Below are 25,819 nucleotides of genomic sequence, written 5' to 3'. Positions count from 1 at the left end.
GGTGATTCTTTTGACCCCCGTTGAGCTAGAGAGGGAGAGAAAAAGAGAGCAGTATGGAGAGAAAAAGAGCAAGAGGTAGCCTGGCGGGGGGGTTGCAATGGCAGCATATGTGTCATTGAGCGCGAAGGATGTTATTTTATATTTTTGGCAAGCAGTAACTTCACCCATGGGCAGACACACTGCTGTTATTGTTGCTTCAGTGCTCCCTTGGCACCCCTAATCCCCCCCCCCTCGCTCTCTCTCCTTACATAGCCTTCAACCCCCACCCATCTTCATCTCTTTCTATCTCTCTAGCGTTCGCTTGCATGTTATGGCAAAAACACCTCTTTCAAAACATTGCCACAGAAGTAATTTTGTTGCTTTAGAATTAAGTTGCCCTTCTGCACTGATCTAAGATCAGTTTTGTGTTTTTTCTTGTAATAATTTATTTTGGCAGTAATTATGGCAAGCTGGTCCCAGATCTTCACTATTGAGAGTTTGTTGCATTTGTTACAGGAAACAGGAAACCATAGTCATAACAGGAAGCCCCAGGTTGTGCACACTGTACCTGATGCGTGGGTGGCTGCACGGGGCCTACCTGCTGAGTAAGGGGAGCTGTACGACTGTAGAGAGAGGGAGCCCATGAAAGCGTGGGTGGAGGAGAGGGTGCTTTAGGGTTAGGAGGATGGGGTTCCACGCTTAAAATAGCTTTTCATACTTCGCGTAGGCCTATAGGTAAACCACACCACCGTACAATGCTACAGTGCAAAGATGGCAATACTTACATAAAACAGAATTTCACGCTTTTACAGAAGAAGTGGTAAGACATTTCCACAGGTGCAAAAGCCTAGTAAATCTAGGACATGGTAACCTTTTGTCATAAACTTCTCATAGCTGAGAGGGGAGGAAAAAACACAACGTAGATACAAATGTATAACAGCAATAACATCAACTTCGAATCGGCATAAAAAATCATTACAACAACAGAACAGTAGAAACGAGGTGAGGGAGGAAAGAGCAGGTCAGGAAACGAAGTGAACATCTCACCCTTGGTTTGTGAAGCCACACGTGGTGGGCTCTGTATTCTTGTGAAGGCTGGGGCAGGTGTAGCTCAACTCAATACCACTGAATATGTTTTTCTTTTGAAACACATAAACACACACACACACACACACACACACACAAACTAACATGAGCCACAGACACATGCTGTGCTTGTTGATTTTACCACTGAAATACCTGTCTCATGAGAACCAGGTCTAGAGTCTGTATTATTTACCATTCCCTCTGCAAAACCATAGGGGAAAACCAGGCACTCTTTTGCCCTTTTCACACACACACACACACGCACACACACACACACACACACACACACACACACACACACACACACACACACACACACACACACACACACACACACACACACACACACACACACACACACACACACCTTTATACAATACACACTTCATGTCAGACCCAGCTGTTACTCAGTGCCCGACCCCCCTCAACTGATGAAGCCTTGGTTCATTCAGACAATTCTTAACAGACTACTTGCCCCTGTGGAGGGAACACTACAATCATCCAAACTTCCATTTCATTATACTACTGATGGACACAAATAATCTTGACAGGGATTTTGGATTTAAGCCAATGGCTAACACCATTAGTGGGCTTATCATAGTGGGCTTATAGTGACACAAGTCTCAACTATGTCCAAAAACGGGTTCCAAAAACCTAAGAAATAGGAAATGAGACGCACTTCAAATAAAATCATCTGAATGTTGTCAGTCAAACAAATGTATCATCCTCATCCCAAATGGAGCAAAGGTGTCTGTCTATACTAACTAATCACAGTGTAATAGAACAGTAATAACACATTTTCCTGTTATATGCACTCCTTGCCCTCTCTCTATAACACATGACATATGTTCCTGCCCATACAGTTTCCCTACCCCCACGCTATACATTCTTGTTGTGGTCTTGTCCACTAATTCTTCACCTCCCAATGTATATTGAGTCATAAGCTAGGGCTACCAGGGATGGTTAGTCCTCTGTTTCAGGTCCAGATTTGGTTGCAGAAAAAAAACACTGTGCACTATTCTCTCCTGGTGAACCTTATATAAGACAGAAAAATAAGTTACATACTTAGATGAAAACTTCTTAGCTCACAAGCTGTTCTCACAAAGGATCAATATAATAGGCAAATGCTGCTGCATCCTGTACTTTAAACCCCCTCTTTAACCACACTTTCACACCACTGAGGTGGAGCCATTTGTCCAACGCTGCCTTTGGAGTGACACACACACACACACACACACACACACACACACACGACAAGCAGAAATCCTGACCCCTGATCTGCCTCCTCTAATAATTTTGTGTAAAATGAATGTTAATACTGGTAGGCTAGATTATTATTAACAGATACTGGCTATGTGCTTAAATCTGCAATACTCTTTTATTTATTGGAGGATAGGGTGGGCTGGTAGATCACATTAGGTCTATAATAGGCTAAATGGATTAGGATACTACTAACCTTCACGCATTATCTTAGTAGCCTATATTCATGTTTTGTTGTTGTTGTTTTTACAGAATTTGTGACTGAATTGTATAGGCACTGTGAAAATAGGATATATGTATGGCTTGTTGATGTACCTAATATGAGGATACATATTTTGCAATGGTTTTCAAGTTCAGCCTTTACCAATAACTGCATCATGCACTGTTATTGCAGTTAAACACATTATTAAAATGAAACGCTGTACATAGCACGGACCATAGCGGGTCCATGATGGGGTAACATTGGAGGCAGGCCCAACGAACAATGTCGATATATATTTGGACTTTCTTACTGTCAATCAGATTATCGTGGCATACCATTGGTTGTGCGTCTGCGGTATTATCGTTCCATCTCACACTGTTTCTGGTCTTGCCACTATTCGGTTTTCCGCAGTCTCCCTCCGCAAATTGACGTAGTTCTCATGGTTTGCGATTTAAAAAAGATGACATTTTAATGCAACGACAATAACACTGATGCTGTACAGTATTTTAGTTTATCTCCATATCGATGTGTTACTGGATGTCTATTGAAAACGGCAGTTTTTAGTTGTAGGGCGTTTGAAATCGGACACCACTGGTGTTTAACGATCCTCGTAAGCCGCGGAGGGATACTCTTTTGGAACCGACAATGTGGAGGCTGTTAACATGTCTACTCGGAAGATAAAATGGTTACAATTGTAGCAACTAAAATAATCGATTGAGATATCACAAGAGTTATGAAGCTATTTGGAAACATTGTTTCATTTTCGTGACGTGGCCTGTATAACGAACCATTAAGGGTTTGGGAGGACACGATATCGTCGTTCGCTCTTCATTTACAGTCCGGAGCACAGAGAGGGAATCTATCCCCAACTTTGTTTTTCTCTCTACAAGCGTTCTTTTTCCCCCCCTCCTGTTGGATGCTACATAATTAAAGAGGTTACTGAAAGGTAAATACACCACATCACACGCTGTATATTCGTGAACGATATTATATTGACCGGCATATGTTTTGCGGGGGCATTGTGCAACTTTCGCGAATAATAATGAGTTGTGTGAGTAGCACTGCCGGAGAAAACGGGGTCTTGAATTCGGCCTGGGCCATGGGAGCGAACATGCAGCAGTTGGGCAGTAACACTAGCTACCTGCAGCCTTGTGGGAAAATACTTCTTTGTTCACTTTGGACAACATTGTCAAGTTTAAAAGTAACCTAACATGCCAGTTCGAACGGCTAAATCATTGTAGTGATACTACTGGCATTTCTGTGTCAACATTTTCTGGAATAACAAACTAAATGTTTTAGGCGGTTCGACATTTGGTTAAATATTTAGAGGAAAACTTCGTGGTGTAGAGGAAAGTTGCGCCCAGAAAGGCACGCATGCATGCCTCTATTTTTATGGGTCAAATAGGCTGTTTTGATATTTTACATTTTATTTTGTAATGCACGTACGACCTAATTTATCTCAATTCCCAGTTATGTGCTCCTCAACATTTTCCACTCTGTTTATTTCGCATTTGGCAGTGAATTCCTTTTTCCCCCACCCTCTTCTCTCGCGTTGAACCCCGTGAACATGGACATAAGCAATGTACATTCTTTACGCACGGTTCAACACATTTTATTATCGTTTTCCATCATGCACATTTAATTTAATACGCAAGGAGTGCAACTCTTACTCCATTGTTCTAGCCGTTATCACAAACTTTATCAGGGCCTGACTCTCTTTGTGTTCTAGAGTAACAGACTAGTGGAGAATTCGTGTGTATTCAACAGCTAATTCACAACCGGTTTCTCACCCATCCCAAACGCACGAACTGAACAATAATTTATGGGTTGACATAAAGCTTCTGTTGTTATGGTAAAACCTGCACTCGGGGGATTCCGTCGAAATCCGCAAAAACTATTTAGATTCGCCGACCGGGAAGGCCTAAGTATGGGGGGGGGGGTCGTCAGTGGGGCCCATTATAGAACTTCGATTTTAGGGAGGAAGCAGATTTCCGCAGCGAATGGGACATGCAGAGAACTGTCAGGCAACTGTTGAACGTCTGCTGCAGCATGATTTTCTGTACCAACAAGATCATACTACTCTTCAGTAGTAATGCATGTGTTAGTGTACTCCTTATACTAGTCATGTCCATCAAAAACATCCTGATTATGTGATTCTAAGTTTTTTTTTTTTTTTTTTTTTTTTTTTTTTTTTACAAGGCTTATATAACTATCATATTCATGATTACATTCCCCACAGTGACAAGTTTACCAAACTGAGTTTTGCATGAGGCCCCCTCTTATCTTTGCACTTTATTGTGTGTTGGCTCTTGGCCATGGGGTGCTGCCTGCCTGGTAGTGTTTCAGATGCTGCCCTCGAGGGAAGACACACTCACTGTCACCAACAACACTGATGCTCAGCACACATAGGCTGCTCTTGTTCTTGATGTGTCTGAAATCCTTTCATACAACCAGAACCCAGTGCTTGTCGATGCCCTGGGCTGTTCATTAGCCTACTTAGATGATCGTGTTTGATTTTGGAATACAGATTTTGTAGCCTAAACCTTACTCTGGCTGAAGTTTGAGGAAAACACTTGAAACCTGAGTTATGTTCATCAGGTACAAGTGGGGAAATGTTGTGAAACAGAACAACTAGGTCCTTTATTTGATGAACTCATTGGGTTACTGTGCTGGTAATGTTAAGATATTTCATACCATATGTAATGGCCTTTGATGTGTAGGCTGGTATTGTTGTTGGTGAGAACGACTCTTGAAGCAGGTTGGTTTCTTAGGTTGCAGAGGCAGCCAGGGCTGAGGAAGGAGGCGAGTTTTGGATTTGTGGTAGACCAGAGGCCATACTCCAGATAGCTGACTGATGTGGGCTAGAATGGGGAAAGCCCAGAGTTTGTGACACTAGATCTCTGATAAAGGCACTCAGAACCTCTAATACCCAATGATTAAAGCATCACCAGTAGTTCATCCCAGAGTGTAAGTTTGCCAGTAGTTCATCCCAGAGTATGTTTGCCAGTAGTTTCCATACCTTAAGGGATTCCACACCACCTGTTTTGTAGATTGAACTATGTAGCACAAATCAGCAGGCCACAATTCCAAATGAATGGGAAAGAGTTGCATCATCTAACTCAATAACAGAGCAGGAAACTTGTAGCAGTGAAATAACTAGTAGGCTATATTTGTGCCATCCTCCCCCTTATTGGCCCTTTGAAGTATGTGTGTGTGTAAAGGGTGCTTTGTGTGTTTTGCCAACCCTAATGTTGGTCATTCTATACAGAATGCTGACTCGATGCGACGCTCGTGACATTTTCACCATGATGGCCGACCGGGTATCAAACCTGATTTCCTTTTGTATCCCCAAGACTGTTAGCCCACTGAACTAAAGCCTATGCGTGGGAGCCCCTTGTTTGCTCAGGGAGCAAACTTCAGTCTTCAGGTCTCAGACAAGGTCGCTTATCACATAGACCACCTACATGCTCTGCCAAATGTAAACTTATGTTCTACAAGGGGAATTGTAATGTGGAGTATCCATTACAAAGAGATGTCTAACCACACAGTAAAAAGTGGTTGCTACCAAGTTAATGGTTTGTGTAGAGAAATCTTGGTGTCTGAATAAGCAATTTGTTGGTGGATTTGAATCATGATGCTGAAAATGTACCCTTGACACAGGAATCAATTGAGTAAGATTTGACTTCATACTTTTGTCACTCTGATTCTCTTGTCTTCTGTCTTTCAACTATTTGTACCTCTAGACCAGGAGTCTCCAACCTTTTCTAGCATGAGAGCTACTTTGAGAGCCCACACACAAATTCAGTTTTATATTTCTCCCCCCCCAAAATTCTCGATTTTATTTTTCCTGATATTAGATTTTTTTAATATTCCGCTCAAAATGTCTATTGTTCATAGAGAAACAATGAAATTGGATGTCCTGTGTCCATGCCAATGCTTAAATCACATCAGAAGACCATTTATTTTTAGTTTAGGAAGATTTGAGTGTACTTCCCCTTTAATTACATCTAGTGTGTGAGGAATGTGCTGTCTAGTGTGCAGGTCTAGCAATGGTTCTTTACTGCTGCTACTCATTTCATGGCAAAGTATGCAAATTAACAAATAATATATTGATTTATGTACTTACTCGTGATATAGATATACTTCTGCCAGGTAAGCCTACTTTGCAGTTAACATTTAATTGAGAAGGTTTTGGGGAAGGTATTTCTGTCAACCCACAAGACGGTTATCGCATCAATGGTCTACACACAGACAAACGCACACACCACACAGACAGACAGGGGCAGATATTGTTTATTGGCAGATATTCTGTTAGGTTTGGCTTCTTTTTTATCCCCCAGGGGTAGAATAATGTCGATGTCGTGTTGATTAGATATTAGCTGGAAGCTAAATTTGTTTATGACCGTTTTTTTTTTACGCTGCAACACGTGAAAATTGCATGTACTTTCAGAATTGTTTGGCGAGCTACTCATAGGTGGGCTGCTGGTGGCTGGCGATCGACCCGCTGGAGACCCCTGCTCTAGACCACGTGTCAAACTCATTCCACTGTGGCGGAGTGTCTGTGGGTTTTCCCTCCACCTTTGTGTTTGCTTGATGAATTAAGGTCATTGATTAGTTAGGAACTCCCCTCACCCGGTAGTGTAGATCTTAATTGGATACAAATTGAAAGGGAAAAACCAAAAACCAGCAGACACTCGGCCGTCCATGGAATGAGTTTGACAACCCAGCTCTAGACTTTGCCGGTTGGTCTATTATCCCACTAAAGATCGGTTCGCTCTCGCTCTCTCTCCCCCTCAGTTGCTGAGACTGCGAGGGCCAAAGGAACAGCAGCAGAGAATGGCTACAGTGGGAACAGACAAGGAACTCAGCGACCTGCTGGATTTCAGCGCGGTAAGACATCTTTGCGGTCAACAGCCCTGCAATGTTTTTGTTTCCAATACTAGAATATATTTGTCCAGAACAGCTCCTTCGGGTATATAATAGGTTGTTTGTAGTCAAATACACATAGTATCTTATAATGGGATGGGCAGGGAAAAAACGTAGACTGATTAAACTATTTATCTAAAATAATACATTTTATGTACACAGAAACACTTCAACACATTTTGTTGTCAAGACAAGACGGATAAATCCAAACCCATAAAGATAGACATGCCAAAGACCATTTGCTAAAATGTCTCTTAACTATAATAGTGTTTTTTGTTGTATTGTTTGGTATAAAAGGTTAGTACATAAAGTGAATAGCACGGTATTAATCAGCCAGTGTTGTCATTGGGCTGTTTTTGTGAGTCACTCGCGTCAATGACTAACTCATAGCTTGGCATGTTTTTTTTAGATTGCTTCACACTGCTGACAGCTGCGGGAGTCTGTTGTAACTGAGGACGACTAAATCCTTCTATTGGATAGATTAAATTAGCGCCTAGCACCAAACAATGTAACATCAGAGGTGTAATGTAACCGTTGTTATTGTACTTTGGTTTCTATTAAGAGCAGCTTTGGGTTCCTGTAGTCTAATGAAGATGACTACTGACTAGTTTAGTGAAGTGGTTGCTTGTTTTTTTTTAGAACTTTAGGGCCCATATCCACAGTACTGCTCAAGCATCAGGTTGGACTTTTACATCATAATGAATAAGGTTGTATGAACTGATCCGAGATTAGCGCTCCTACGCTGAGATACTTTGCGGATATGGCCCCAGGACTTAAAAAAATAAAATTTACACCCCATTTCTGGTTTAATGTTTTTGACCCAGTGTTTGTCTCTGTTTCAGATGTTTGCACCACCGGTGTCAAATGGGAAGATCAGGCCCACCACTCTAGCCAGCAGCCAGTTTGGAGGCTCCGGTAAGACCTGCCCTTGGTTTTTATACAAAAATAAATGCCCACCGAATGCTTACGGCTCCCCATTAGATTTTTAATAAAGCCTAATTATGGTACAATCATTTAAGTATTTCAGTTAACATGGTCTTCAGGTCACCTTGGTGATAGTTCAACAACATTTTGACCAACATGGTCTTCATATGTGACCATATGATCTAAAATGGTCAACATCCACCTTTTCCCTACATCTCATCTGAAGCTGTTTCATTATGGGTATTATTGCTTTGTAATGGTCCCCTATATATGTCTTTAAGGAACAGCATGACATCGTTGGGCTGTTACAACCCTTTCAACAACACTTTCTTATTTGTCTTCCGAGAACCCTCCCCACTGTCCCACCTCTGACCCCCCCCAACTGTCCCTCCTCTCACTCCCCGTAGGGAGTGTTGTCAGTGAGGTCAAATCACAGTAGCTGTATCAATACTCCAAATAGGCTAAAATGGCGTACTGTCATTCATTACCACTGATGAGTCGAAGGATTGGATATGATTCCACCGGTCTTCTCCTTCCAGATGTTTGTTAATCAAGTTCATAAAGAAAAGGAAGCAGCCTCAGTCTTCCCATCCCCCCCTCCAGGTGTCCCTGCCCTCACCTCAGCTGCTGCCTCTCCATCACACTCTACGGAGGGTGTTAAAACAGGAGGGGGGATGGGAAATGACCCTATTCACCCCAAAATTCCCCATCTCTCACCATGTGGGGAGGGGGGGAACTATTTCCATTATTCTTCGCTCCTCCTCACCCCCAAACAACCAACCAACTACCCTCCCTCAATAGATCCCATCTCCTCTTGTTGATAACCATCCGAGATCAACACAAGACCATGCTCCACATCCAACTTGCATCCTCTCTCTCTCGGCCTCAAGCCACTTTTCTTAAACCCTCTCCCCTCCGCCAATCATTTTCCTTCACCCCCCCTTCTCCTCCAATCACCTTCTTTCACCCTCCTCGAATCCCTGAACCGTTGATGTAGGTATTTTCAGGTTGTAACTGAAAAGAAACAGGATATTGAAGTAGCATAAATCAGATGAAAGGGATGGAGTAGGTGAAGCGTGGAAACCGAACTACGGTGTTTCTCTAAGCTTGAAGGCCACTTACATTTTATTTTGTAGCGACAAAAGGTGCACACTTACAGAAAAAGGCCGTTACTGTTCTCAATCCAACGGCTGCTCCTGGTATTGTGTGGCAGCCCTCGGCACAGGTCTCCACAATGCTCATCAGAGGCCAAAACAAAGGGCCTAGGCCGCAGAGAGAGAAGTGGATAGGCAGGCAGCATATGTGGCCCAGTGTATGATTTCACCCAGGAAGCCCCCACCCATCCTCTCACAATGGGGAGGAAGAGGCTCTATAAGGGAAGGTTCCTAGTCTCTCTGCACTACCATCTCCTTGGTAGCATTGGTTAGTATCTGCTCTGCCTTGCCTTTTTTTTCTAGATTTGATTTAGATGAGCTGTGGTTTATTTGTATTTTTTGGTGCTCGTCCCTGTAGAGTGGAAAAGGTTTGACGTGTGCGGTCATGGATTAGGATGAGTTTAGCCTGACCCAAGATATTGATCTATGGTCAATTTTTGGGGGAAGGGTGAGCTGATCACATATCTGTGTCTTTGGGAGATCATTACCTGTAGGAACGTTTGTTGTCATGCATCCCTAGTTCTCTCTGACCTTGGGTGTCTATGTGCAAATCCCTTGAGGTGAAAACTAACTTCCAACCAAGTTTCATTTACTGGCGAGCAGAAACTGAGATTCTGAACTGGTATTTTTAAACTCTGGCTTGGGTTGAAATGCAAAAGAGGAACGTATGCATTTTGCATAAACTTTTCGTTCTTTAGGAACTTTCCATCATGTGAATGGAAATTTGGATTTGGTAATTCAGTAACTTGATCAGATTTTGTCATGAATTGGATTCCTTGTGCAGTATAGAAGCATACTCTGTCAGACTTGATCAAACCACAGAGCTTTAAACATAAGATACATTGTCCAGAATATGCTTGTAGCTTCTAACTTGAATGATTCAAAAATAACTTCAATATGGAAAGTACCATGCCTAATCATGTTCAAATTTGTAATTTCAAGTTGGTGTTGAATATTGTCCTCCCAGCATAGTGACACTGGCTCTTATTAATCATTTCAGACACGTCCTATAACACACAAGATACTGTTGCGTATCCATTGTAGACATTCCCTAAATCATAATCACACTCCTTAATGCACAATGCCTAATAAGTATTATGTCTGGTTGACTCACATTTCTGTCATACAGGGCTGGGATGAAAGGAAGGAAGAAAGTGTAGACACCAGACAGTACACCAATCAGTGCCCGGGGCATTATCCTATAAAAACGTAGTGTGTTTGTGCTGCATGTTCCCTGTGTGTTGGTCCTGTAGCCTCATAGCTTGTGTGACTCAGGCTGACTGGTCGTTTCCAGTATCTCTTCCTGTGGTAATTATAGGCCAGCCTCGCTTGAAGGGGTGGTGAGACCCGGGTTTAAAGGGGACTCGCTAGTGAATGTGTCTGGCCTGACTCAACCCTCTCACTCTCTGAGCTAACGTGCTGAGACGTTCTCTCACTCACTCTTAACTCACTCAGTCACAGAAGTATCCCTGGGGGGCAAACCCTATAAAAGAGGGTAAGGTGTGGAGTTCCTGCTTCATGTTTTTTTTTAGGGTTGTTGTCATCAGCAATGGCTTGGTAACATAGTAGACCAACTATTTTCAAGATTCTTGGTTAAATTAATCCGTATAATTAGAATGTGGAGTTTAATACTGGGTCCTCTCTTCTACCAGGGTTCTGTGGATAAGAGCTCTGTGGTTTTCTCTGATGTTCTATTTGTCTTATATCAGGCTGTCATGGTAACGACTTGCAGGAGGAAGCCATTTGAAGTTTTGAGGAAAACAAATGAGTCTACTTAGACGACTCTCACTTATTCTCTCCTTTATACTAATCAGCAGATCTGTTAATTAGTAGGAAAATGTGGTCCTAATGAATATGCATGAAAGCAATTTTAATGATGTTTTACTTCAGAGTTGCTCACTTGCCCTCTCCCTCACTCAATGTGAGTAATTTGTGTGGTGTGAAACTTTCTTCCTCTTTGTCTCTTTTTTAAAAAAAATTCTCCCCAGTTGAAACACAGCTTCCCGTCCATACATTTCAATGCAGTCCAAATCCCTGGACCAGCCATTTTAAAATACCTTGCAATAAGAGTTGTGACGCTACTTACCCCAGATGGTCCAGGAGAGCGCTTCCTTCCATGCATTCCAGACACCCTCTTCTCCATTCGCTCCATACTTCCTGTAGACCCTTCCTCTCCTCAGGAGAACACATGAATAACCCGAGGTGTGAGGTCCTAGCTACCTGCAGAGCTCCCTATTACTCCCGTGCCCTTGTGGATCTCCATGGTGTCAGTTCAGGTCTATATCCCCCTGCCTTCCATCTGTCGTCTTCCTAAAGAGCAGTAAGGGATACCCACCATGTTCATTTCCTACCCCAGCGGCTATTCTAAGTCTTCCACATTCTTCAGATGACCATATTTTAGCCGCCTATTCACGGTGTTGACGTGAGGGGGAGCGAGTGGCTTATAAAGTTCTGGCCTGATTCAGTAGCAGGACACCAGATTAAGATGTCCTGATAATGTTTGTTGGCAGCCCTCGACAGAGTTATGGAGATATTTAATGGTCCATTGCAGCCGTTTTTATCGCTATCAAATCATTTCTGGTTAATAATTAAGTACCTTACTGTGATTGTTACTTTTTTACCATTTTAATTGAAAACAAACTGGGCTTCTTAGCAAAGGGCAATTTCTCAAGCAATAATTTTGATAGACCACTCCCAGACAGTCCTGAGTGGGGAGGGGAAAACAACTGAGAATTAGCTGTTATTGGCAGAGAGGTTTGGAAGTCTTTTTATATATATAGACCAATAATTAAAAAAAAAAATATATATATATATATATATATTTATTTATTATTGGTCTATTAACTAATTCACTGCATGTAAGGCCAAAACTCCATCCCACCAAAAGACTGAAATTTCAGCCATTATTTTCAAACAGCTCTTACTGTAAAAATGAGAATGCCCTTTTAGTGTATCATTCCAACCTCATTTATCGGTCCACAATATTCAGCACATTTCATAATTTGTGGGAGCTGTTTCATTAATTGTTGCCTTTGCGATCCACCTATGAAATGTCTAGGGGAAACACTGGTGTTAGTTCAGCAGGGGAAAGGACTGGTCCATATGTCTCTATGTACATGTCCTCTTTCTGAGTCTGTTCTACTGCTGGACATGGAGAGTGACAGTCAGGTTGAGGCAACAAACCCCTCGTCTCCTTCATCTGCGTTTCTGCTGCCATCTCTCCTATAGATCAGTTGTCACGGTGATATAGCAGCTCTTTCCTCTCTGGACCCATCATTCTCCTTGATGGCTGATCCAGTCGTGCTTCCAGCCTGCTCCCCTCCGCCCCTTTCCATTTTTTTTTATTAGACAACAAAACAAAAATATGAATATTCATAGAGCGAAGCCTCATTAATATGCACAATTATGCAAATCAGCACACAATTAAGCCTCAGCTTCCCCCCAGAGATGCTGGGTAGCGGTAAGAGAGGAAACGGAGGGGGAGGAGAGAAGGGGAGGGGGGCAGGAATTTCTGCTTCAGCAATCTTTAAAATCACTCTCCCTACTTCCCCTTTTTCAATACAAATCCTTTGACCAGGGACAACATGCATGACGTGTGTCCCTTCTGTCAGTTGTGTACTCCTTAGTCCGTTGTCATGCGAAGTGAGGTGTGAAGGGATGGGGATTCGAACAACTACTGCGTTGCTTTGGACAGAAGTGGAGAGAGTGGGAGAATGACAAATGTTGAGGATGATTGTAGGAGGCTCATACTGGGTGTTAATTATTCAAACTTCCTACAGCTCATAGCTACACTAAGTGACAGTGTGGTGGCAGAGCTGTCATGTGGAGCTGAAGTAGCAGCGCTCAGCCAAAGGTTATTTAGAACACTTCTAGCCAGTTAGGAAGCAGCAGTGCTTCCTAACTGGGTCACCCTCCATTGCATATTGGCTTCTAGCCTATATCGCCTATCTCCCTAGGTACTGGTGTACATCTTAAAGGACTAGATAGGTATTGGCATTATCTTAACGGACCCCCTTTGCCCTCTGATTGGCTTGGTGGAATTTTTTCTGTTTTGGTCACATCTCCAACTTCTCAAACCTACAAATGCTCTGGGAGGGTACTAGGAACTAGGGGTTTATTTGTAGTTTGGTGAAAGACTACCAGTCTACTACTAGTTTTGGTCCCTTTCCCTCTCTCCTTATCTCTTTTCCCTTACCAGTCCTACATGGTTCTGAGTGAGCAGGTCTAACCGTGTGCGTTCCATCTTCTAGGTATAGATGAGCGGAGCGGTCCTGGCCCCTGGGCATCAGGAGAACAGAACAGCCCTTCCTTCAACCAGGGACGGGTAAAGGAACACTGCACACTTCATACTGTACACTACACACTAGAGTGACTACACACTGATCAGCATGGACATGTTTTTCTTACACGGGGGATATTACTAATAGTATATGACTTGCAGGGCTCTAAATAAAATAAAAAATCATTGGTAGCACTGGTGCTTTTAACATAAAGTTAGGAGCACCACACAAAATTTGAAGAGCACAAAAAATAATGTACATGACAAAAAGTATGTGGACACCTGCTTGTCGAGCATCTCATTCCAAAATCATGGGCATTAATATGGAGTTGGTCCCCCCCTTTGCTGCTATACAGCCTCCACTCTTCTGGGAAGGCTTTCCACTAGATGTTGAAACATTGCAGCGGGAACTTGCTTCTATTCAGCCACCGGAGCATTAGTGAGGTCAGGCACTAATGTTGTGTGATTAGGTCTGGCTCGCTGTCAGCGTTCCAATTCATTCCAAAGGTGTTCGATGGGGTTGAGGTCTGGGCTCTGTGGAGAACAGTCAAGCCCTTCCAAACCAATCTCGACAAACCATTTCTGTATGGACCTCACTTTGTGCACGGGGGCATGGTCATGCTGAAGCAGGAAAGGGCCTTCCCCAAACTGTTGCCACAAACTTGGAAGCACCGAATTGTCTAGAATATCATTGTATGCTGTAGTGTTAAGATGTCCCTTCGCTGGAACTAAGGGGCCTAGCCCAAAACATTGGAAAAACAGCCCCAGACCATTGTTCCTCCTCCACCAAACTTTACATTTGGCACTATCCATTGGTGCAGGTTGCGTTCTCCTGGCATCCTCCAAACCCTGATTCGTTCTTCGGACTGCCAGATGGTGAAGCGTGATTCATCACTCCAGAGAACACGTTTCCACTGCTCCAGAGTCCAATGGCGGCGAGCTTTACACCACTCCAGCCGAGGCTTGTCATTGCACATGGTGATCTTAGGTTTGTGTGCGGCTGCTCGGCCATGAAAATCTATTTCATGAACCTTCCATCATACAGTTATTGTGCTGATGTTTCTTCCAGAGGCAGTTTGGAACTCCGTAGTGAGTGTTGCAATTGAGGATAGACAATTTTTATTCATTTCAGCAATCTGAGGTCCTGTTCCGTGAGCTTGTGTGGCCACCAACCACTTCCCGGCTGAGCCGTTGTTGCTCTTAGATGTTTCAACTTCACAATAACGGCACTTTAAGTTGACCGGGGCAGCTCTAGCAGGGAAGAAATTTGACGAACTGATTTGTTGGAAAGGTGGCATTCTATGACTGTGCCACCATTGAAATTCACTAAGCTCTTCAGTAAGGCCATTCTACTGCCAATGTTTGTCTATGGACATTGCATTGCTGTGTGATCGATTTTCTAAACCTGTCATTAACGGATGTAGCTTAACCTCCCTGGGCAAGGTGGGACGTTTGCGTCCCACCCTAGTCAACAGCCAGTGGAATCGCGTGGCGTGAAATACAAATACCTCATAAATGCTATAACTTGAATTTCTCAAACATATGACTATTTTACACCATTTTAAAGACGAGACTCTCGTTAATCTAACCACACTGTCCGATTTCAAAAAGGCTTTACAGCGGAAGAAAAACATTAGATTATGTCAGGAGAGTACCCTGCCAAAAATAATCACACAGCCATTTTCAAAGCATGCATATATGTCACAAAAACCAAAACCACAGCTAAATGCAGCACTAACCTTTGATCTTCATCAGATGACACTCCTAGGACATTATGTTATACAATACATGCATGTTTTGTTCAATCAAGTTCATATTTATATCAAAAACCAGCTTTTTACATTAGCATGCGATGTTCAGAACTAGCATACCCACCGCAAACTTCCGGTGAATTTACTTAATTACTCACGATTAATGTTCACAAAATATATAACAATTATTTTAAGAATTATAGATACAGAACTCCTTTATGCAATCGCGGTGTCAGATTTTAAAATAGCTTTTCGGCGAAAGCACATTTTGCAATATTCTGAGTAGATAGCCCGGCCATCACGGCTAGCTAATTTGACACCCACCAAGTTTGGCCCTCACCAAACTCAGATTTACTGTAAGAAAAATTCGATTACCTTTGCTGTTCTTCGTCAGAATGCACTCCCAGGACTTCTACTTCAACAACAAATGTTTTTGTTTGAAATAATCCATAGTTATATCCAAATACCTCCGTTTTGTTCGTGCGTTCAGGTAACTATCCGAAGGGTGACGCGCGAGCGCATTTCGTGACAAAGAAATTCAAAATATTCCATTACCGTACTTCGAAGCATGTCAAACGCTGTTTAAAATCAATTTTTATGCGATTTTTCTCATAAAATAGCGATAATATTCCAACTGGGCGACGTTGTATTCGTTCAAAGATTGAAAGAAAAACATGGAGTCCTCTCGTGGACGCGCACTCAAGTGTCATTGTTCCCTGCCTGACCACTCACAAAAACTCCTGCTGTTTTTCGCCCAGAGACAGCAGAGACGTCATTCCACTTTCTGGCGCCTTCTGAGAGCCAATGGAAGCCTTAGAAAATGTCACGTTACAGCAGAGATCCTGTATTTTTGATAGAGATGCCACAGAAGGAGAACAAATTGCCAGACAGGGCACTTCCTGTGTGGAATCTTCTCAGGTTTTGGCCTGCCATATGAGTTCTGTTATACTCACAGACACCATTCAAACAGTTTTAGAAACTTTAGGGTGTTTTCTATCCAAATCTACTAATTATATGCATATTCTCGTTTCTGGGCAAGAGTAGTAACCAGTTTAAATCAGTTATGTTTTTTTTATCCGGCCGTGCAAATACTGCCCCCTAGCCCCAACAGATTAACCTCTCTGGGCTAGGTGGGACGCTTGCCCGGCGCGTTTCGTGACAAAAAAATTCAAAATATTCCATTACCGTACTTCGAAGCATGTCAAACGCTGTTTAAAATGAATTTTTATGCGATTTTTCTCGTAAAGAAGCGATAATATTCCGACCGGGAAACCCTGTTTTCGTTCAAAGACAGAAAATGTAAACATGGTGGAGTCTCGTGCACGAGCGCCCCAGTCTCATTGTTCTCAGATCGACCACTATCCAAATGCGCTACTGTTTTTCAGCCATGGCCTGCAAAGTCATCATACAACGTTCTGGCGCCTTCTGAGAGCCTATGGGAGCGTTAGAAAATGTCAACTTATGCCAGAAATCCCCTGTTTTGGATAGAGATGATCAAGATGGCCAAGAAATAGTCAGAGCGCTTCCTGTTTGGAATCTTCAGGTTTTGGCCTGCCAAATGAGTTCTGTTATACTCAGACTCACTCTTCTTATACTCACTCTTCTGTTATACTCTGTTATACTCAATTATATGCATATTCTAGTTACTGAGCAGGAGTAGTAACCAGATTAAATCGGGTATGTTTTTATCCGGCCGTGCAAATACTGCCCCCTATCCCCAACAGGTTAAATAGCCGAATCCACTAATTTGAAGGGGTGTCCAAATACTTATGTCTATATACAGTTGAAGTCGGAAGTTTACATGCACCTTAGCCAAATACATTTAAACTCAGCTTTTCACAATTCCTGACATTTAATCCTAGTAAAAATTCCCTGTCTTAGGTCAGTTAGGATTACCACTTCATTTAAAAAATGTGAAATGGCAGAATAATAGTAGAGAGAATGATTTCTTTCAGCTTTTATTTCTTTCATCACATTCCCAGTGGGTCAGAAGTTTACATACACTCAATTAGTATTTGGTAGCATTGCCTTTAAATTGTTTAACTTGGGTCAAATGTTTTGGTTAGGCTTCCACAAGCTTCCCACAATAAGTTGGGTGAATTTTGGCCCATTCCTCCTGACAGAGCTGGTGTAACTGAGTCAGGTTTGTAGGCCTCCTTGCTCACACACGCTTTTTCAGTTCTGCCCCCACATTTTCTATAGGATTGAGGTCAGGGCTTTGTGATGGCCTCTCCAATACTTTGACTTTTTTGTCCTTAAGCCATTTTGCTACAACTTTGGAAGTATGCTTGGGGTCATTGTCCATTTGGAAGACCCATTTGTGACCAAGCTTTAACTTCCTAACTGATGTCTGGAGATGTTGCTTCAATATATCCACCAAATTTTCCTCCTCATGATGCCATCTATTTTGTATAGTGCACCAGTCCCTCGTGCAGCAAAGCACCCCCACAACATGATGCTGCCACCCACCGTGCTTCACGGTTGGGATGGTGTTCTTCGACTTGCAAGCCTCCCCCTTTTTCCTCCAAACATAACGATGGTCATTATGGCCAAACAGTTCTATTTTTGTTTCATCAGACCAGAGGACATTTCTCAGAAAAGTACGGTCTTTGTACCCATGTGCAGTTGCAAATCGTAGTTTGGCTTTTTTATGGTGGTTTTGAAGCAGTGGCTTCTTCCTTGCTGAGCGGCCTTTCAGGTTATGTCGATATAGGACTTGTTTTACTGTGGATATAGATACTTTTGTACCTGTTTCCACCAGCATCTTCACAAGGTCTTTTGCTGTTGTTCTGGGATTGATTTGCACTTTTCGCACCAAAGTACGTTCATCTCTAGGAGACAGAACGCATCTCCTTCTTGAGCGGTATGACCGCTGCGTGGTCCCATGGTGTTTATACTTGCATACTATGGTATCTTCAGGCGTTTGGAAATTGCTCCCAAGGATGAACTAGACTTGTGGAGGTCTACAATTTCTTTTCTGAGGCCTTGGCTGATTTCTTTAGAATTTGCCATGATGTCAAGCAAAGAGGCAGTGAGTTTGAAGGTAGGCCTTGAAATACATCGACAGGTACACCACCAATTCACTCTTATGTCAGTTAGCCTATTAGAAGCTTCTAAAGCCATGACATCATTTTCTGGATTTTCCAAAGCTGTTTAAAGGCCCAGTCAACTTAGTGTATGTAAACTTCTGACCCACTAGAATTGTGATACAGTAAAATAATTTGTCAACAATTGTTGAAAAAATTACTTTGGGTCATGCACAAAGTTGATGTCCTAACCGACTTGCCAAAACTATAGTTTGTTAACAAGAAATTTGTGGAGGTGTTGAAAAACGAGTTTTAATGACCCCAACCTAAGTGTATGTCAACTTCCGACTTCAACTGCATATAGCTTACATTGGTTCTGTATGAATCCTACTTACTTTTGAAGCACATCTCCTAAGAATATATCACTTTTCCTTTCTTTCTGTGGCAGCAAATGTTTGCGTATACTGGTAAAGTTACCACGTTGTTAGGAGGACTGCACGATAGGGACAAAAAGTATTGTGATTTTACTTGCGCTATAGATCAAAACACTTGGGTGAACCATTGGAATCAAAGAGAATGATTATTCAACAGTTGGTGGTGGTGGTCATGAAAACAAATGAAAGACTGGTATGAGTTATGACAGGGTATTAACCAAAGTGTTGGTCAGTGTTTCCCAAAGGTCCCATAATCACATTGGAATATTTTTTTTTTTTGTGCTTTTTTTTATGCTTGCATACAGTGCCTTGCAAAAGTATTTACCCCCCTTGGCGTTTTTTCCTATGTTGTTGCATTAGAACCTGTAATTTAAATTGATTTTTATTTGGATTTTATGTAATGGACATAAACAAAATAGTCGCAATTCGTGAAGTGAAATGAAAAAAATAACTTCCTTAAAAAACAGAAAAGTGGTGTGTGCATATGAATTCACCCCCTTTGCTATGAAGCCCCTAAATAAGATCTGGTGCAACCAATTACCTTCAAAGTCACATAATTAATTAAATAGATTGCACACAGGTGGACTTTAAGTGTCACATGATCTCAGTGTGTGTATATATATATATATATCTGTTCTGAAAGGCCCCAGAGTCTGCAACACCACTAAGCAAGGGGTACCAACAAGCAAGTGGCACCATGAAGACCAAGGAGCTCTCCAAACAGGTCAGGGACAAGGTTGTGGAGAAGTACACCAAAACTCACGGACCAGGCAAGGACGGCATTAATCAGAGGCAACAAAGAGACAAAAGATAATCCTGAAGGAGCTGCAAAGCTCTACAGCGGAGATTGGAGTATCTGTCCATAGGACCACATTAAGCCGTACACTCCACAGAGCTGGACTTTACGTAAGAGTGGCCATAAAAAAGCCATTGCTTAAAGATAATTTTTAAAAAAGCCATGTGGGAGACTACCCAAACATATGGAAGAATGTACTCTGGTCAGATGAGACTAAAATGTGGCTTTTTGGCCATCAAGGAAAACGCTATGTCTGGCGCAAACCCCAACACCTCTCATCACCCCAAGAACACCATCCCCACAGTGAAGCATGGTAGTGGCAGCATCATGCTGTGGGGATGTTTTTCATTGGCAGGGACTGGGAAACTGGTCAGAATTGAAGGAATGATGAATGGCGCTAAATACAGGGAAATTCTTGAGGGAAACCTGCTGGTCTTCCAGAGATTTGATACTGAGAGGAGGACAATGACCATATGCATACTGCTAAAGCAACACTCGAGTGGTTTAAGGGGATACATTTAAATGTCTTGGAATGGCCTAGTCAAAGCCCAGATCTCAATCCAATTGAAAATCTGTGGTATGATTTAGATAGCTGTGCACCAGTAGGAACCCATCCAACTTGAAGGAGCTGGAGCAGTTTTGCCTTGAAGAATGGACAAAAATCCCAATGGCTATATGTGCCAAGCTTATAGAGACATATCCAAAGAGACTTTTGAAGCCGTAATTTCTGCAAAAGGTGGCTCAACAAAGTATTGACTTTGGGGGGGTGAACACTCAAGTTTTCAGTTTTTTTTTTGTCTTATTTCTTGTAAGTTTCACAAAAATATTTTGCATCTTCAAAGTGGAAGACATGTTGTGTAAATAAAATTATACAACGCCGCCCCCCCCCCCAGGTTGTAGGGCAAGAAAATAGGAAAAATGCCAATGGGGGGTGAATACTTTCTCGAGGCACTGTACATACAGTACCAGTCAAACGTTTGGATGCACCTACTTACTCAAGGGTGTTTCTTTATTTTTACTATTTCCTACATTGTGGAATAATAGTGAAGACATCAAAACTATGAAATAAAACAAATGGAATCATGTAGTAACCAAAAAAGTGTTAAACAAATCAAAGTATATTTGAGATTCCTCAAAGTAGCCACCCTTTGCCTTGATGGCAGCTTTGAACACTATGTTCCTGTAGATTGTTCTAAAACCATTATTTAGTCAACAGTAATATCCGATGCAGTATGTTGATTCCTGCTATGAAAGTATCTGCCTGTTTCACTGTCGGCTGCTGTGTGAGCGAGCCACTCTCACTCCCTCTCCCCACTGTGTGCATGGACGAGGGAGAGATGCGTTCTGAGAAGCACAAGCATATGACCGTTGCACAAAATGCAATTGCGGGAAAAATACAGTTTTCAGTGAGACCACTTATAGAGGGGAAAATCACAACTTTCTGTGAGTATCTATCTATTTCTATGGTTTTGATGCGCCGCGTAGCAGAGTGCCCCATTTGCAGTGAATAGGCCTACATCAAGTAGCCTATGCCTAGAGCTGGACATTTTTTGTTGGACATTTTAAGATGACTAAATTAGCCCACATGGCTATATAGCAACAATCATGTTTTGAGTACAATCAGGTGGCTTTATAGGCCAATATGCACAAAGAGGTCGGCAAATTCTCTGAAGAGCCAAAAATAAATCTGATCATTCTGGATCCTATTTTGACAGGTTGTACATCAAAATATGAATCATGCATTCTCTGGATATGTAATCTGAAATGGCTTACTTTTTGAATCATATGCTACCGTTTCAGTTGTCTTACATGGCAGTGGGTAAAAATTTGTCTAGGTCCCTGCCGCTAATGTAAACAAATAGCTTATTTTTTTTCTTTTACGTATTTCTAATCCAGCAAAATTGTCAAATTTATCACGATATGACTTTTGTCTATCTCCCAGCTCCAATACCCCCCCCCTCCCCCTAAAAAAGTTATTTATCTGACTTATCATTATCACAAAATATGGGTCATGGATTTTTGTCCTTATTGCCCAGCTCTACTAAATCAGAGAGCCATATACACAAACTAATAGTATAATTAGAGAACATGCTAATTCATATTTAGAAGGAATGTGGAAAGCAGCCATGTTCTTGTTTTGGAAAAATCTGTTCGAGCAGTGTTGCGGCAAAATAATGTTACTCATGTAATTTTTTGGGGGGGATTTTAGTCGCACTGGTGCTCTCAATAAAACTCCAGGTCGCACAGCCTAAAAATTTAGTTGTGTATGGAAACCAACTTGGTCGCGCTTTAGAGCCCTGATGACTTATCTGGACTAGGGTTGGGCGATTATTATGATAGCATCGTTGATGCTTAACAGCAATCGTCAATGATGAGGACATCGTGATGTGACAAATAATGGTTTAGCCTATTTGAACTTGACTGGCGCTGCTCAGGAAAAAACTGTCTCACAGCGCAGCACACAAGTGACATTGAGTAATTTGTCTAGTCCTATTTCAATTAATGTTCTCGCCTACAGAACACGAGAGGAATGTAGGCCAGACAGAGTGGAGAATTTCACCAAAGCAGCACACAATCTCCGGTCAGACAATATTGTTTCTCTGTCGGATGAATGGGCGTTAGACTATAGCCTAAACCATTTTTGTATTTACATTTTTTATAACTGACTTAATTTTTTTTTTCTTCCTATATTCCCTTCTCTCTCTTCTTTTCATAGGCTATAAATATGACTGAAGGCTTCTCTTTTTGTTTTATGCGTGACTTTCTCCCGATCAAACAGTGAATGTAACGGAGTTCCAGCTCAAAGTTATTTGAATAGCCTAAAAACACAAGCTTAAACTTCTCATTCAATTTTTCTATAGGCTATTGAGATTTTGTTCCCTCTCATTATTAGTCCTCTGTCTATCTTAAGAAATAAATTATCCATGCGGACCAGGAAAATCCCTTAATGCGAGGTTGAAAACCAAATAACCTATCTTCCTACTAGGCCTATCCTAAAAGCTTTACGACAAGTAGCTTATTTCCCAAGTATTCTATCATACGAAGGCATTGTCCCAAAGTTGTTGTGGCTTTCAAAAATAACAAAAAATGAAACTCTATAGCATAGGCTCTTCTCAATCACAGCTTTATGAGGTATAGAACGGACAACATTATTTATTTTGCGGCAAATAAAGCAATTATTATCCAGTTATAAGGACGGTAGAGTGCTTTTATCCGTCCCGTGATGTAGGCCTATAACCTAGCTCACTACGTTAAGACAGCCCGTTCCTCATCAGACAGTCACTGTTCCATCATGTGCACACCAGACCGACGCACACAAACCTGTTCTGCTCCTCCACCAGAAAGGAATATCAGAAAAGATTTGCCATTGCCTCTGTCCAGGCTTTCAAAACTATTATCTTTCATTATGATTCGCTCAGTTGCATTACATTTTGCACTATAGCCCAACTGCTGTTGTATTGTTGTCATTAATTAAAATATATATGGGGCTGGCCAATAGGGGTGATTAGCATCGTATGTCACAATATTTTATGGGTACATCACGATAGTACAAAGGTTGACATCCCCCCAACCCTAAGCATAGATTAGCCCAAAGAGCCCACATTCGCAGTGCGTTTGGTTGAAGATGGGCATACTGAATCTGTTTAAGACACAGCAATTGATTTTTAAGTCTTCATATTATCTCTATCTCTCTCCCTCCAGGGTTATGGCGAAGGAGCTCATTACAACGAGCACGAAGGCCTCGCTTCCACCCACTTGTTCGGCTCGGGGATCGTTGGTAAGGAAATCTGAATATATTTCCTCCAACCTGGTCTGTGGTTTAGACCTTGGAGCAGGTTCTCTCCTCAACCCTTTAATTAATCTCAGCTGATTTGACGGCCCCATCAAGACAAAGTAAACCCACTAACAGGTCCCTGTGGTCTTGTGTGGCTTTCGGAGCTGCAGTAAGCCACCCTGTATTTACAATAAATGACCAGGAGAAGTGACTGCGTAATGATGCGTCTTTAGGGGCGCAAATTGAAATGCACATGAGTGAATAGAGATGCAGTTGTATGTGTGTCTCAGAGGACACAGAGACTGTGTGTGTGTGAGAACCTCACCTACTGTCACTGTATATGAGAGACCTCCTTCAGGGGCATTCCATGTGTGTGGAGGTGACTAGGAGCATACACGGGGACAGGGTGTTTAGGCTGTGTGTTGGAAGGGGGTTAGGGGTTTAGGTGCACCCAAGCACAAACAAACCTCTGCCAGAGGATTAGTGTGGCCTATAGTGTGTGTCTCAGCTGAGCTGTCAGAGGAGAGATTGGGGGGGGGGGGGTTGGGTTGGGTATGATGGTATGGTCCAATTTGTTGTTTTGCGCCTGTCCAAAGCCATAAATACAACACTTCATATACAGCACCACACAGCAGGCAGGCAGCAGATGATGATGGGGGGGGGGGGGGGACACCCCGGAATGGGTGTGAATGTGTTGGACATGCGTAAAAGGTGGCTTTAAAGGTTTTAACGATGCGCTGCCCTGATTGTCCCTCTTGTTTTTATAGGGAAAGGTGAGCGAGGACCCTACTCTTCCTTTGTAGCGCAGGTAAAATCAGACTCCTCTCTTGACCTCGCTTCTCTTCCAACGTGTCAAATGTTTTTTTTCTGTGTCCCCTCTGAAGCTACCGTCTCTTCCTCTGACTGATGTCCTTGTGAACCTGCCCACCTTGTCCCATCTTCTCCTTCATCCCTGAGTTTTCTCCTCTCTCCCATTCCCCCCTCCTCCCGTCGACCTTCTCATCCTCTTTCCACATTGGGATAATCTCCCATGCAGTATTTGTGTGTCTAACCTTGTCTTCTCTCCTTCTCTCTCATTCCTCTCCTGCATAGCCGGGCTTTATGCCCAGTGAGATGCCCATGCCCAGTCCTGATGCCCTGTCACCCTCGGGCCTGAAGTCTGGCTCCCAGTTCTACCCCTCCCAATTCAACCCTCGCAGGAGACCCACCCAGGAGAGCATGGGTAAGGACAGAAACCACTGAATATTACCCCATAAAACACCCATGCTATCCCCATTTCCTAGCATGGATACATGCAAGGAAGATGGTGCACAGAATTAGAACGGGTAGAATAGACATACTAATGTAAAGCAGTGCCGCAGTGCCAATTTTCCTGGTGGCCACATTGGAGGGTCTTTTAAAAAAAAAAAACGTTGAATTGAAGCTTATGGAATGGAATGGCATTTCTATTGAAATGCTTACTACAATGCATTTGTTTTAAATCTCGGACATTCTACATAGGGCTGAGCGATATATCAAATTCATTATAATTTATGTTTTTGCGTGATATGCCAAATGAATCAAGGTTTATTTTAAATAATTTTTCATTTTTGTGAGCGTTTATGTTCTCATGTCTTTTTGGTCTTGTTCGCTCCGTCTGTGCTGTGCACCTTCCCATTTACACCAGAGATCTGTATATAATTACGAGATGCTCATGTCTCCGCCTTAACAATGGGAGTCGTTGTCCCAAAGGCGGGGAAGGCAGGCGGCAAGCTTAAGTTCAAAATAAGCGCATAGAAACCCATTAGGCTTATTTTGACCAGATTTTGGCCAGAGTGAAACCTCTCGCTTCGTCTAGTTCTCCCAAGCCCTTCCCCCTACCACTCACAACAACAAAGATGAGAGATCACTTCTTCCTCTCTGACAAACGGTTTCATTTAAGACAGTGTCCAAAGAATCGGTCATATGGACACAACACATGGAGACAATATTTTACTGTAATAGAGGAGACATTAACATTTCCTACCATCCCCTGTTTGTTTCAACTCCTCAAATTTAGAGCAGAGCAGACACTACTAAAATGGATGTACCAATGAAAACATTCTGGAAAATGAATGCTCAGTTTTTGTGCGCATTACGGTACCACGTATCGCTAGCAGCATTTTAGTCAAATAAAGATTGTTATACTAGCTGTTTAGTCTGTGTATTATAAATGTGCAATAATCATAAGACAATTATATAAGGAATT

At 42.3% G+C, this 25,819-nt stretch overlaps 1 protein-coding gene across 6 annotated transcripts in view; it reads left to right on the top strand.

Annotated features, from left to right (window-relative positions):
- The first annotated feature begins 2,928 nt into the window (after positions 1 to 2,928).
- LOC106599996 (transcription factor E2-alpha) overlaps positions 2,929 to 25,819 on the top strand; it is a 43,283-nt gene continuing 20,392 nt past the window's right edge. For 3 of the 6 annotated variants that reach the window (XM_082973508.1, XM_014191330.3, XM_014191328.3), the window contains exons 1-7: positions 2,931 to 3,473; positions 7,325 to 7,417; positions 8,296 to 8,368; positions 13,782 to 13,855; positions 23,520 to 23,595; positions 24,360 to 24,400; positions 24,685 to 24,814. In XM_082973508.1, the coding sequence (XP_082829634.1) occupies positions 7,364 to 7,417; positions 8,296 to 8,368; positions 13,782 to 13,855; positions 23,520 to 23,595; positions 24,360 to 24,400; positions 24,685 to 24,814 (448 nt within the window). In that variant the 5' untranslated portion in view covers positions 2,931 to 3,473; positions 7,325 to 7,363. Of the gene's footprint in view, positions 3,474 to 7,324; positions 7,418 to 8,295; positions 8,369 to 13,781; positions 13,856 to 23,519; positions 23,596 to 24,359; positions 24,401 to 24,684; positions 24,815 to 25,819 lie in introns of all 6 variants that reach the window. The other 3 variants (XM_014191332.3, XM_014191335.3, XM_014191334.3) reach the window with 3 other exon arrangements.

The sequence above is a fragment of the Salmo salar genome, chromosome 03, assembly GCF_965601325.2.
Source record: "Salmo salar chromosome 03, fSalSal1, whole genome shotgun sequence".
NCBI classification, from domain to species: Eukaryota; Metazoa; Chordata; class Actinopteri; order Salmoniformes; family Salmonidae; genus Salmo; species Salmo salar.
This window is presented reverse-complemented; position numbering and strand designations above follow the sequence as displayed.